The sequence below is a fragment of the Electrona antarctica genome, assembly GCF_951216825.1.
Source record: "Electrona antarctica genome assembly, chromosome: 3".
Classification (NCBI taxonomy): domain Eukaryota; kingdom Metazoa; phylum Chordata; class Actinopteri; order Myctophiformes; family Myctophidae; genus Electrona; species Electrona antarctica.
In genome coordinates, this window is record NC_136808.1 from 49,271,265 (window position 1) to 49,286,264 (window position 15,000).

General features: G+C 45.0%; 1 protein-coding gene across 3 annotated transcripts in view; it reads left to right on the forward strand.

Annotated features, from left to right (window-relative positions):
• spata17 (spermatogenesis associated 17) overlaps positions 1–15,000 on the forward strand; it is an 80,192-nt gene that overhangs the window by 55,077 nt on the left and 10,115 nt on the right. For all 3 annotated transcript variants that reach the window (XM_079496953.1, XM_079496952.1, XM_079496954.1), the window contains one exon: positions 1,595–1,736. In XM_079496953.1, the coding sequence (XP_079353079.1) occupies positions 1,595–1,736 (142 nt within the window). The remainder of the gene's footprint in view (positions 1–1,594; positions 1,737–15,000) is intronic.

The following is a 15,000-nucleotide window of genomic DNA, read 5'->3' on the forward strand; positions in this document are numbered from 1 at the left end:
GTGCGTGCGTTCATGCGCATGTCCGTGCGTGTGCATGTTCTTGCATGCACTTGCCTGTTCACGCCCACACCATGCCCTAATTGTTCTGGCCTGTTTCACTTTCACTTTTAGAACTATATACCTCATACTATATAACCTCATTACGACACCCTGACAAAAAAACACTACTCGTAGATCATTGTGTGTGTGTGTGTGTGTGTGTGTGTGTGTGTGTGTGTGTGTGTGTGTGTGTGTGTGTGTGTGTGTGTGTGTGTGTGTGTGTGTGTGTGTGTGTGTGTGTGTGTGTGTGTGTGTGGATATGCCAGAGGCGTATCTACAATAAGGCGAGGGCAGGCCTGTCCAAATCCATTTCTACCTTGCCAAAATCCATACAATGAGAAAAAAGAGGACAAAAACCAGACCTGAGAACTATTAGTGGACAGCTGATTGGCCGTTGCGGTAGAGCGTGACCCTTAATCACCCATTGGAATGTAAATGCATGCCTTTCAGCCTTTGTATCCTACTCGTCTGGCAGGTATATCTCTTTGAAAACCTTTAGTGCTACGATTGTGTGCGGGGAGACGACAATTAACACATCTTTCCTGCCCAAAACGTAATTCCTGGATATATCACTGGTGCACACGTTGTCATTAATCTCCAGATCTGTCTCACACTAAATTGACATTAATGTAATTAAACCCTCTCTTTTTTATTTTTTATTCTTAAAATTGCTAAATACGACGCACAAAAACATAGTATTGATACAAACGATTATGTCATAGCAAAACGATTCGATACCAATTATTTGCATTGCAAAACGATACGATACAAAGTCAATGTTGCTGTTTTCATACATATACTTCGATTCTTGAAATTAAAATAGATTTTTCGATGCAGTTACTATATGATTGTTACACTCCTATTATATATATCGCCCCCTAGCGGCAGGGTCTGCATACAGACCTGGCGCAAAAATAATTAAGTTTGGATTTGGAGTGAATGATGCCTCTCTCTCCGGCCATCGAATCTATGATTTCTTATTTTTCTTTTCTTTTTCCTTTTTTTTGGTTTGCATAAATGAGTCCTGGAATCCTCCTGAATTGCTATGACTATGATATTGATATGATGATTGATATGTGTCACATGATACACACCAAGGGTTGTCACCCACACAATGTGGTGGGATATTAACCCATTTTAGGCGGGGACCCCTTTTGGTGTTTTAAACATTATGTTATGCTTTAGCTGCATGTTGGATAAATAGCAGATCTACAAGCTCATAGCGTGGCACCGAGTGCCGCGCTATGAGCTTGCTATTAACTTGTAGGTCTGCTATTTTTTTTTAATCGTGAAAATGTGGCGCAAATCTTTGAATATATATTCTTTCAGAGTGAACTCCAATCTTTGCTTCTGGGAGGGGGTTGGCGGCCAAATGCATATATTTTTTGGGGTCCTTGACATAAAATATTGAGAACCACTGATATAGAAACATGAGATTTTTCAGACAATTGTCAGGATTTAGAGGACATTTTCTAAATGTTGACGTCAGGCCTACATGGGTTAATTGTATTTGATTCCAGCTAGCGCATGACCTTTGACCTCTGTTTCTTTCCAGGTTCCTGCCGTTCTCCAAGGCCCATCGGAGGAACAGGAAGTACGAAAAACAGCTCCACAGTTCCTCCTCCTTCGGACCGTTAGACCACGGCGCCAAGCATTTACACCACCACCACCAGACAACCTGGCTTAAGGAGAAGGAGGTGGGCGCACACACACGCACACGCACACACACACACACACACACACACACACACACGCACACACACACACACACGCGCGCACGCACGCACACGCGCACACACGTACGAACGCACGCACACACACACACACACACACACACACACACACACACACTAGATACCTAAATGAATTCATTGTTGCTCTCTCCTCTAGAGAGGGCAGCAGAACCCTCCAACTTCAGACGTACAAATTTGTCAAAAGTGACAGCAATTTAATAAATCGCCGTTCTCCATCACACGCATATGCACACCCACCCACCCACCCACGCACTCTCACACACACACACACACACACACACACACACACACACACCCACACACACACGCTCACAACAATTCCCAGTCAAGCCCACCGATGCCCACCCTCTATACGTAAATGAGGTGTGTGCGTGCGTGCGTGCGGAGGGGGGTTGTGCGCCCATGTGTGAGCTCGTATGTGTTGATGTGCATGCGTATGTGCGTGCGCGTGTGCGCGCACGTGTGTGTACGCCCTGCGGTGCGGTCCAGGCATTAGGTAATTGACTGTGTCTTTGCTCAAGGCCTTTCATGGATCACCATCCTTTATTAGCTCACTTCCCAGCACGCACGCACGCACACACACACACACACACACACACACACACACACACACACACACACACACACACACACACACACACACACACACACACACACACACACACACACACACACACACACAAAGTTCCCAGCAGCCCCACCCAAACCGCCCCCATCCAGCCAATTGCCCGGAAACGAGGAGTGAGAGCAGAGAGAAAGAGGTAGCGAGTGACGAGGAGGAGAGAAGTGACAGGGAACCAACAGCCTCAGGAAGAGAGGACAAATAAGAGAGGGGGGGGTGGAGGGGTGTCCCGCGGCTCAATGCAGGGGGAGGGGCCATTTTGGTGCAAAATGAGATGCATCTGTCGTGTGTGTGTGTGTGTGTGTGTGTGTGTGTGTGTGTGTGTGTGTGTGTGTGTGTGTGTGTGTGTGTGTGTGCGTGTGCGTGTGCGAACCATGGTGTGAAAATCTAACCATCGTATACAATCTTCCCAAACACCCAAACAGAAATACATTGTATTAATAAATACATCATTTTTTTTGTATCTAAAACTTCAACTTTGATTGAGTGAGATTGTCGAAACGATCGAAATGTTTTTCACAGTATTCTTTTTTTTTTTTGCCAATTTTAAAATTATTTTCTTTATCTTTTGTCTATTTTTGTCTTCTACATATATTTGTGCTATCATTGTCCATTGTAACAATTATAAACAATATATTGTAACAATTATAAATACTGCTATGACAAATAATAATGAATCATAATTTGTACAGTATAGTGCAAATTCACAGGAGGAAATGTATTTTCAGAATATTTTCCATGTCTCTGTCTTCCAAATATTGAACAGCTGGGACCCTAACATTGTGAAATATTCAAAAGTATAATTTATATTTAATCATGGAATAATAATAATAATAATAATAATAAACAGTTTGCCGCTTCTATAAGAGTCTCCATAGAGTCTCCATATCTCTCTTTGGAATTGTTTTAAATTCCTCATATTCCACTGAGGACGATTCTACAAATGTCTTCTAAATCCTGTTTCTATATCAGTGGTGCTCAACCTTTTTCATGTCAAGAACCCCCAGAATTATATGTAATTGGCCGCCGACCCCCATCTGAAAAGATGTTGTTCCAGGGACCCCCCCAGAAGCAAAGATTTGAGTTAAAAATTCTCTGAAAGAATATATTCAAAGATGTGCGCCACATTTTCACGGTAAAAATAAATAAATAGCTAAAGTATAACATAATGCTTAAAACACCAAAAGGGGTTCCCGTCCAGAACTGGTGAAGTTCCATCTTTGACCCATCCCTGGGTGACGTCAGGACTTCAGCGCTCTGTTACCGTTGAGGTCTACTGCACAAATCTATGAATATTCAATGGAGGCGGCCAAATGATCTGAAGTGAACAATTCAACATCCCTTATAACGTTCTATTGTTAATACAGTTTGGAGCTAATGTACAGTAGTGTATGCTACTTTTATCAGCCTGTGCGTGTGTGTGCGTGTGCGTGTGTGCGCGCATAGCTCTGTATTTTTGATGGGTGCTTCAGAGTGACAGCTTCCTACTTGCCACTTGCCTAACCCCGCCTGTCCCAAAATACACACACACACACACACACACACACACACACACACACACACACACACACACACACACACACACCTCCCCCTGGTAATGCTGTTGCTGATGCTTTTGATGAAGATGATGATGAAGATAATGATGATGGTCTCCAGCCCAAGCCTGTCACACCGCTGTCAGTCACAGCGCATCAGACCACACACACACACATGCACGCACGCACACACACACACACACACACGCGCACACACACACATACACGCACGCACGCACGCACGCACACAGACAGACACACACACACGCATGCACGCACGCACGCAGACAGACAGACAGACAGACAGACAGACAGACAGACAGACAGACAGGCACACACAGACAGACACGCGCGCACACACAGACACGCTCACACACACACACACACACACACACAGACGCACGCACACACATACGCACACACAAAACATATGTTTACATTTCCAAAGCAAAAATCAACACATGATGCATAAGTCACAAAAAGTTAGTTTTTGCTTCCCTGTTTATTATTCCTGTTTTCTCTTCCCCTGTTCTGTTTACATTTATGTCTGTGCTCCACCCCTGACCCCTGACCCCGCACTCTCTGCCTCTCTCTTCCACTGTAATTATGGGTGCGTTCGGAAATGCGCACCGGGAATGTGGTCAGTTTGTTGATTGTGGTGGGCGGTGACGTCACAGTGTGCCTTATTTACGAACGACCACAGCTGTGACGCATTCACACCGCCGACACCGGACAACCCCAGCTTCAGGGTAGGGTCGCTCAGTGCGGGCACTCGGCACACCCGGTGTGCAGCGCACTGGATTTTCGAACGACAACGCACCGAGTGCACTGAATAAACGAACGACAAGAGAGCACACCAGTGTGTTCAGGGCGCATTTCCGAACGCACCCTATATGTGATCTTTGCTATCCTCCCAGCTATAGCAGTAGCTAGCGTAGTGTGTTGCTACCCTTCCAGCTATAGCAGTAGCTAGCGTAGCTTGTTGCTACCCTCCCAGCTACTGTATAGCAGTAGCTAGCGTAGCTTGTTGCTACCCTACCAGCTACTGTATAGCAGTAGCTAGCGTAGCTTGTCGCTACCCTCCCAGCTACTGTATAGCAGTAGCTAGCGTAGCTTGTTGCTACCCTCCCAGCTACTGTATAGCAGTAGCTAGCGTAGCTTGCCATCAGAGCTCAGAGGGGGGTAGACAGCTAGTAGACAGCTCTGCACTGGTACTCATCATCATCATCAACATCATCGTCATCAACATGGCTGCAGTGTTGTTTTCGTCGACTAATACCAGTCTACCTTTTTCCACTGGCGAAAACCGAATAAAAACTAAATGAAAACGAAACTATGACGACTAAAACTATAAGACTAAATATATAATTTCGTTAACAAATAAAAACTAGGCTAAAATGTTAGGAAGGGACTATAAAGAGATCCAGTATAAGTCATTTTACAATTAGTTGCATGCTGCAATTAGCCGATCTACAGCGTGAGCTTGTAGATCAGCTATTTTCAGAAATGACGACGGCATCAAGGCCCGCCAAAATACATTTTGTTTGACTAAATGTGCTGTCAAAAACAACACTGCTATGGCTGTCCGTCCGGCCGGCCTCCCTTCAGACATGTCATCCAACCACGTCATCCAGCCGTGCTCCTAATAGGCTCTGTGCATAAAGTGGAATACCTTAGAGTATATATTAATAGAGACGGCACCGGGAGGAAACCCTGAGGCGAAAAAGACATAGTGGCCGGATTTGGTATTGCAGCTCGACATTGCGCACGTTCATGTTATTGGGGCAATGACACGTGAGCGCTATGTTTCATACGTGAATGCGCGCAAATGGCGCAATGATAGTCAACGGCCAGCGCGTTCATGTGTTTGGGCCCAATCCATCCCAGAATGCACTCTGTTCCTACCCGGAAGGAGGAGTGAAATCGCCTCATGCGCTTTTTGAGCAACTTAATGCAAGTGGATGGGAGGAGAAATCCGGTGACGTCTCTATTAATATATATACTCTAAGTGTAATACCGGCTTTCTACCGTTTCCTTTTCCCGTTCTTTTTCCCATAGCTGCATTTGATTGGCTCGGCATCAGCAAAAAACCACACGTGAAGTTGTCATTGTGTTTCCTGCTAAAATCTGCTGCCGAGCTAGTCAAATGGAACCATCCATGGGACACTGAACTAGAACAGGAAACAAGTAGCCTATATGTGCCACCTTCTGGATACCTGGGACCAGTGACGTAGAGTCTGTGGGGGCCGGGGGGCCAGGGCCCCCATGAGGAATTGGACCAGGGATCTCGGCCCCCATGAGGAATTGGACCTGAATATATATTCGCCTCGGTTCGGGGGGGGGGGCACGGGCCCCCATGAGGATTATGAAAACTATTCGTCCCTGCCTGGGACTATACAGTTATGCACAGAGCACAAGCCCTCTCCCAAACCGGACAGTATGGGCTTCATGGGACGATATTCTATATCTATTGAATTTTGTTTTTTTATTTAACCTTTTATTTAACCAGTAAAAAAACATATTGAGACGGAGTCTCTTTTACAAGTGTGAACTGGCCAAGAGGCAGACAAAGAATTACACTTCAATGCTACATTGAATATTGTGAATTTGTGTGTTCCCAGAAAGCACAAGACCGTGCCCGTTTTACCACATCCCATTGACCAACAGGTCAATTGTCTTTCACCTTGCCTCAGTCCCCATTGCTCTTGACCAATTAAAGGATTCATATCATCCACAGACATTTAATTTGTCCAGAAAATATAAATAATTTTGTATGTCTGTCTCCCTGTCTGTCTGTCTGTCTCCCTGACTGACTGACTTACTGTCTGTCTGTCTGTCTGTCTGTCTGTCTGTCTCCCTGACTGACTGTCTGTCTGTCCCGCCGTCCATCCGTCCGTCCATTCAGTGCTATAGTTGTGTTTTCCTACAGTATTCTGTTCTAATTAGCAGGCTTGGTGTTAATCGAGTTCACTAGAGTGAGTGGTCACGTCTGCATAGGATTCTGCTGCAAGCCTTCCCTTCCCCTCAAATTAGACTGACACCCATCACAACTTCAAAAACTCTTGCTCGCACGCACGCACGCACGCACGCACGCACGCACGCACGCACGCATGCACGCACGCACGCACGCACGCACGCACGCACGCACGCACGCACGCACACACACACACACACACACACACACACACACACACACATTTTAATGTTGCCACAGTAATTGCTTCTCCAAGTCCTTCATCTATTCTATCTAACTCCCCCATGCTTCTACCCAGCCACCCCTCCACACACACACACACACCACACACACACACACACACACACACGTGTGCCACACGCACGCACACACATGGAGTATTTTGTCCTCCCAGCCACTCTGCAGTGAGGCTTTGTTATTGTCATTATTACATGGAGGAAGCAAGGCTTAAGGCAATGGGGACAGGAGAGCGCGCACACACACACACACACGCACGCACGCACGCACGCACACACACACACACACACACACACACACACACACACACACACACACACACACACACACACACACACACACACACACACAGTTTCTTAATGGTCTCAAACATAATGCATCACAGTGATGCATACTGCTGATATATGAGCGATCTTTTAAATGGAACAATATTCATTAGCAGCAATTAATACTTGAACTAAAATAGACCACACGTACAGACAAAGAGGGAAGGTGGGTTAAGGGAACAACGTGCATGCGTGTGCGTGTATGCGTGCGTGCATGCGTGCGTGACTTGCAGTAAGTTTACCCCATATGGGATATGTGTATGCCATACTATTTTTAACCACTTAGACTTGTTGACCGGGGTCCCTCAGGGGTCTGTACTTGTTCCCCCTCTATAGAGGGTATGCGCATGCATAACGTGAATGGGAAGTCGAGTGGCAAATCGAGTGGCAAAGTGAGTGGAAAAGTGAGTTTAACGTCGCTTAACATTGTCTAATGCAATATTGTGGTGCAACCACTCCAAAGAATAGCAATGTCCCAATATTCATCACCTGCTCTGCATTCTGAAGCACCGGTCAGCACCGGTCAGTCACGCGCCACATGCATCATAGTCAACATATCTGAAAGGCAAGCCGATGCATCAAAATGGCTGCCCTCAGTGGGGTCAAAATGGCTGCCCTCAGTGGGGTCAAAATGGCTGCCCTCAGTGGGGTCAATGCACGGCACTTCTGTCCTATTGCTGGCGTGCGATAAACGTAGTTTAGTGACTACAGTGTGCCACAATGCATCATGGGACACGACTGGACTATACCACTTTTTAAGTGAACGAGGAAGCTGTCGCATCTGACTCATGATGTGACACAGATGTGTGACTGTAGCACGATACATATACTTTTTACGAAGGCTTCCCACGCCAAAAATAGCCGATTTGCAATTTGTACGCTTGCAGATCTATTATTGTCTGTGTGGGACAAGGTCATACGATACGGCCAGGACACATTCATTATTAGATTATTAAACGTATTTTGAAAATGCAAGTCCTCTACTGTATTGTGTAGGTGTAGTAGTAGGAGAACAGCTGGGAGAGACGCGGGGCGGCTCGCCAGAACCGGGCCAGCCCCCTGGGCGCGTTCCTGGGGGTCTGGATGTTGGGTGTTGGGGACCCCCACACGGTACTTTTTACCCCTTTTTCTCCCCCAATTTGGTCGTTATGTCAATGGATTACTCCCCACATCTGTACCTGTGCATAACTGGGAAGATACTTTACCACTGAGTTTACCATGTCCTTTACTCAGAGTTTGGTCCGACCAGATATTGTTATTATTATTAGGGATGAGAGAGAGAGAGAGAGAGAGAGAGAGAGAGAGACGGAGACGGAGAGAGAGAGAGATCATGGTGAGGAAGGTGATATGTGTCCTCTCTTTGACATGGTCCATGCTTTAACACAAGCAGCCATCTCGGTTGTCATTAGCAGGCCATCAGCCGCTGTCTCTTTGTGTTTACTGGCTCAGTAAAGCACCGCGGTAACCCTGTTAAAATGCTCAACTATGATGCATTAAGATACAGAGGCAGGCCTCTTAAAATCCTTTAAGCTGCACTCAGACTGCAGCGTTTGGATGGATGATACATCATCAGTCCAGCGCCTCACATAGACACGGCTAAGGAACCTTCCGTTCTGTCCCTCGCTGAGCTGTCTAATGCTCACTTTAATGTGTTATTGTATCTCAAATGCGCACAGAGATCAGCTGTCTAAGAGACCTTAGAGATGATATACCCTTGCACCCATATTTATTGAGATGGCGAAAGCCAACCTGCATTGTGTTAGAATTCAAACTGATATTTTAACGGACATTGTCATGTCCTAGGAAGTTAAGTTAGAAATGAGAATGCTAAAGACAGCTTGTCGATGATTATGAATGTTTTATGTCCTAAAGATCCAACTTTTTTGTGTTGATGGGCTGACATTTCACCCACAAATATAGTGAGAATAGCAGATCTATAAGAATTTTACAATTTAGGCATTTAGCAGACGCTCTTAATCCAGAGCGATTTACATTAAGCAAGAACAAAAAGCATGGGAATACATCACATATATAAACAGCATTTATCAAGAAACATGCGTAAGCTAAGAACGTAACTAGAACATATCTATATATAATGACACTATACATATAAGCTATACATATATATTATACTATGCTGTACTGTTATTGTGCTGTCTACATGACATGCTATAAGTCTGTTTCAAATGCTATCTAAGTCTAAAAAAGTGCTGTCTAAGGGGGTAGGGTAAGTGCTATGGGCCATGGTGGAGTCTGAAAAGGTGGGTTTTCAAACTACGGCGGAAGATCGGGAGTGATGCTGCATAAGCTCACGCAATGTGTCGCAATGCGTGTCTCCATAGGGAACTACTGCTGGTCATCTAACGATTGGCTTAGGAATGTGACAAAAACAAAAAAAATATCCATGAATTCAAGTCTTCATGGGGTGAGTAAATCGATAGAAAAAAGCTCATTTTGGTTGTGAACTATTCCTTTAGCGTTTTCATGCAAAGAGGCAGGTGCCGGATGGGATTGGCACGTAAATAGAGGATAAAAAGAAAATTGTGGGAATGTTTTCAGGTGTATTTACTGTAGTGCGTGCGTGCGTGTGCACCATGGGTTTTCTACACATGGAAATGAGCAGCAGGCAGACAGGTTAGATAAGGCTTCCTTAGCTTTAATTGACCCAGTGTGGATGTGCTCCAGTGAAGCATGCTGCATGCTATGCTAGGATCAGCTCTATCTCTCTATCTGTACATCTCTCCTCTCTCTGTCTCTTCTCTCTTTCTCTTCACTGTCTTGCTTGTTTTCTCACTTGTTCTCGGCCTGCAACTTCTCCCTCTTTGTCTTTAACACTCACGCCTCGCACACGCTCTCTCGCGCACGCACGCACGCATGCACACACGCACGCACGCACGCACGCACACACACGCACGCACATCTCTTACCCCGAACATGACAGCAGTGTGTTGGTGCTGGCATGAAATGCAGATGAAGTTTGGGCATGTACTGTTAGACTGACACTCGATGTAGTTGACAGAATAGTACATACACTAACGGAGCACTGGTAGAAAAAAAAGAAAAACACAGCATATATTTTCTGACAGCAGCAGCAAGGATTTTAATCTGCTTGCGTCATCTTTTTTTTCTTTTTTTTCTCCTTTTCTATCCACTCTTATCTACAATTTACAATTTAGGAATTTAGCAGATGCACTTAATGTATGTACAGGAACTTATACAAACTGCTTGAGCTGCTAGATGATAATATCATGACATGAACCGTAGTTTGATTGATTGAATACTTTATTATAGAAATGCCACCAGCAACGGAGAACAGTCAAACACTTGGTCTAACAGGATAACACCGCCACGGCTCGAAGCCAACTCTTGTCGTGACAAATCATGACAACACACACAATATTTTGGACCAAACAAATAATTACAATTACAAGAAGAAAAACAACAAAAAAGTGTTGTAACCTGCCGTTTTTTTCTACTTTCTAATTCTTTGTTTGGCCCGAAAAAATGTGTTTGTTGTCATGATTTGTCACGACAAGAGTCCGCGGCGTAATCGTCTTTAAATAAATACTTTCTGAAAAGTCTATGAGGAAAATGAACGGGGATTTATTTTCCGGGTCTCTCGAGGGGGCTCTTAATATTAAAGAGGGAGTGCCACAATGTTTGTATTTTTCCAGTTTTCCATGTGTCTATGAGGTGACAGTATTTCATTAGACACCCTGGAGTCGTTTTTATGTGCAATGGTATGTATTAACTTTGTATTTAGGGTTTCTTCCTGGAGGCTGAACCCTTGACACTCACACTATCAGCCCCTCCCCTAACCCCTCCCCCTTTATCATACAACTACAGCTGTGGGTGCGGCTTCAGTTCAGGTGGATCACATAAAAACAACATTTTAACAAATACTGTACACTTTCTTTTTTTTAATTATACCTCCTTATATAACAATAAGACCTGATGATCATGTTTTAGGGTGGAAAAAAATCACGGCACTCCATCTTTAACTAATAATATAATAACATGCTATATTTATTTCCAGTAAGTAGCTGATAAGAGTATCCAGTTATTGGAGGAAATCCCCAGGTGGACCTGCATGGGGTACAATGGAGCACAATGGTAGAAAGAGGGACAGGCTGTGTAATTGAGCGATGTTGGTGCGGCGAAGCTGCCGCTGTGTAGCTGCTGCTCCAGACAACTGGGCAGGATAAGTGCACAGCGAGTGACTGACAACAGGTGTGCTTGATTGATCAACTGGGAGAGTGTGTGTAGCAGGTGTGTCTAATGAGCCAATCAAAGTGTGGCAATGATAGAACAATAGACCAATATCTATCTATCTCTCTGTATCCTTCTGTCCGTCTGTCCGCTCGTCGGTCTGTCTCGTCTCCAATAATATGTACTGTATGTGTTTCTTGTAAGAACAAGCTGCCACATTCTCCCAGTAAAAATATGACACCTAGCAACTGTGAGTCCCTAACATGTATATTATACGCATATCCTTAACCGTTTCCGCGCCATTGCCGTAGATCTAGGTCAATCGAAGCCTATTATTTAATACTATGCTTACTGCCATTCCCTTTGATCAATGGCAATTGCGCTTTAATAGCGCTTTCGATCGATCAAGCCATAATGCTACTTGCGTTAGCATCGGGTTGTCCTGTTGTTGTCATGACAATGGATCGCCCATCTTAGATCGTCCTCGCCATAATAATCCATTCTATCTGTTTCTTTCAATCGCCTGTATCTCCTATTCCTTGTCCCAGATGGCATTTTTGGTCAAAACAACGTTTCTTTGATGGCACAGAGCCGACGCTGTGGAGGCCTCCAGTGCCCCGGCACATCTTGTAAACAACAGTTGAACGAGACCCGTTAAACTTACTAGGATAACTCTACTTCTGGAAGTCTGGAAATGTGGCTTTTCAAAATAAGAGCTCAACTGGGAAAAATGCTGGCGTGAATTAGATCCTAATTTTTCAATAAATGCTAGCGGGCTAAGTGTTAAGATTATATTTCCGTTAAACATCTGATGAGGGTTGTATGAGACATAAACTTGTTTTTAGATACTTTCTTGTCAGGGTCAATATTCACAGTAGTATGCGTTGTCTGAAAGCATATATTCCTGTGTGTGTGTGTGTGTGTGTGTGTGTGTGTGTGTGTGTGTGTGTGTGTGTGTGTGTGTGTGTGTGTGTGTGTGTGTGTGTGTGTGTGTGTGTGTGTGTGTGTGTGAGAGAGGATAGGCACACAAAATGGAAAAAAGAAAATTGCACAGTTATGTAAAACAAACGTGTCGTTAAGCGGTTTGGAGCACGCTATGTGTGAATGTCTGGTCCCACTGCTCACTAATATATGCCGGTTGGGGGGGGCGGGGGGCTCGTAGGTGGGTTCGTTGGGTGTACAGGGGGTTTGGGACTATGGGAAAGGGGGGAAGCAATCACAAACACTTAAAGCCGCGAATGGCCTTGATGTCCTGCACTAAGCAGCCATGTGTTGACTGATGAGCCTGTTAACCCTGGTTGAAACGCACCCAGCACGGGGGATTAGACAACATGGCCGCTCCAGGCCCGTTTTGCATGCGGATTGTTGCATATTTAATCTGAGGTGTGTTGAGGTGCTCGGAAGAAGTAACCCCCCCCCCCCCCCCCACAAGTCTCTGTTTCTCATTATAGATGTGTAATAGCACCCCGAGGCTGGGAGGCCTTAATTCTCCATCCCACGGCCCAAGTCTTAATCTCACTAGCCTCCGTTCCATATACCCCCACCACACACCCTCACACTCCGTTCCATATACCCCCACCACCACACACCCTCACACACAATCAAAGTCCCTGATCCCATACCTATCCTTACAGCTGCGGGCCCATCCCTCAGCCCGTGCACCCTGTCTGTTTTTCTCTGCTCTATCCATCTCTCTCTCCAATCCATTTCTCTCCATCTCTCCTCAGAGATGGAGGAAATGGAGAAAGGACAACGATGGCGGAGAAGGATGGATGGAGCATTGTTCTCCGCTATCTCTGACCACAATAGAAACAAGCCCTACCTGGGGCTTTATCGCGTTATGTCCTTTCAGCATTACCTTTTACTGCCTGTGCAGTTAATAAGCATGGTATCAAATTAACCTCTCGTGACGGAACGTTCCGCCAATTAGAATTCAACCGGCAACCGCTATTGGCGGAACGTTCCAAGCTTTATTATTGATATCAAACCGGATCGCTGATTTCTTTCTTTTTTTGGCTTGGCCTTTCCTTCTTCAGCGATCGTTGGCCGGTTTCGTGCATCCGCAGTGCCGTTCACTTCTTGTATACAGCCGGACTAGAAAGCTGAATAACCACGGAGCTCTCCATGGTTTTGATAAAACGTGCAATGTTCGGAGGTCTTTGCTGATTATCCGGTGATCCCGATGGGAACATTGGCACTTTCTAGAGCAAGGATGGCTTAATTTTAGCTCACTATATCTTTGACGATAATTATTTAGCATCTAAGATGGCCGCCCAAGCCGGACGTGTATCCAGCGCGCAACACACTAAAACGAAGTATATCGGGGTCGGAAGTCTAGTGTTGGCTCTTGCGTCCACCAGGTGGCAGTCAACTTGTTAATAAAGTATCAATTATCAAAGACTGTTCAAGCTTGAAACTATGATGTCCTGTGAAATCCAGACTACTAGTCTAACAGCCCCTAGATACTGACATGTAAGCCTGATTTATACTTTGTTGTGCGCCGGTGTTGTGTTCCAAAACGTTCAGATCTACAAGCACACAATATGTCACGCATGCATCACATAATGAAGTTGTAGATCGGCTACTGTATGACATGCATGCATTAGGCCTCACCCAGTAACTTTCAAGCCATCTTGTTTGGGACCAATTGGTGATGGATGGACAATGGAAGTTTCATGGCAATCCACCCCTTAGATTTGACATTGGCACCCTTATAGACCGATTCAGAAACAGGTCTCATGGTCGCAGGCAACGTATTTCCTGTAGGCGGAGACGACATATCTGCGGTTTCCCCGCACCTCCTTCTACTACAGTGAATGGAAAAGTGACTGATGTTAGTCTGCCTCAAACATTACTCTTTTACCTGCTTTTTACTAAAACTAACATTACAAAGATGCCCAGAACATCGGGATGAACCTGTGTAGTTTATGGCTGCTCCAACAGTAGTGGCAACATTAAAACAAAAAAAAAACGGAATGTCAAAATATCTACCGCGGTGGCTGAGACCAGAGCCATATAGTAATGGTTGAGACAAAGCAGTGAAAGGTCCTGAAAGATACATAACGTCAGTCTTACCCAATACCCAATCTTTCTGTTTTAGGAACACAAGGCTGCTGTACTTTATACCTCATACTTTAATGCTTAGTATGCTAGTGCATGGGGCTTAGAATCCGGCTTAGAATCCTGCAGGAATTCAAATGGTCTCGTGCTCATTATACCTAAAAAGAAATCACACCCGTGTGAAGTGTACCCTTTTTCCAATGCGTCGCACTGCGAGGCATTGTGAGCTTGTAGATCGGCTATT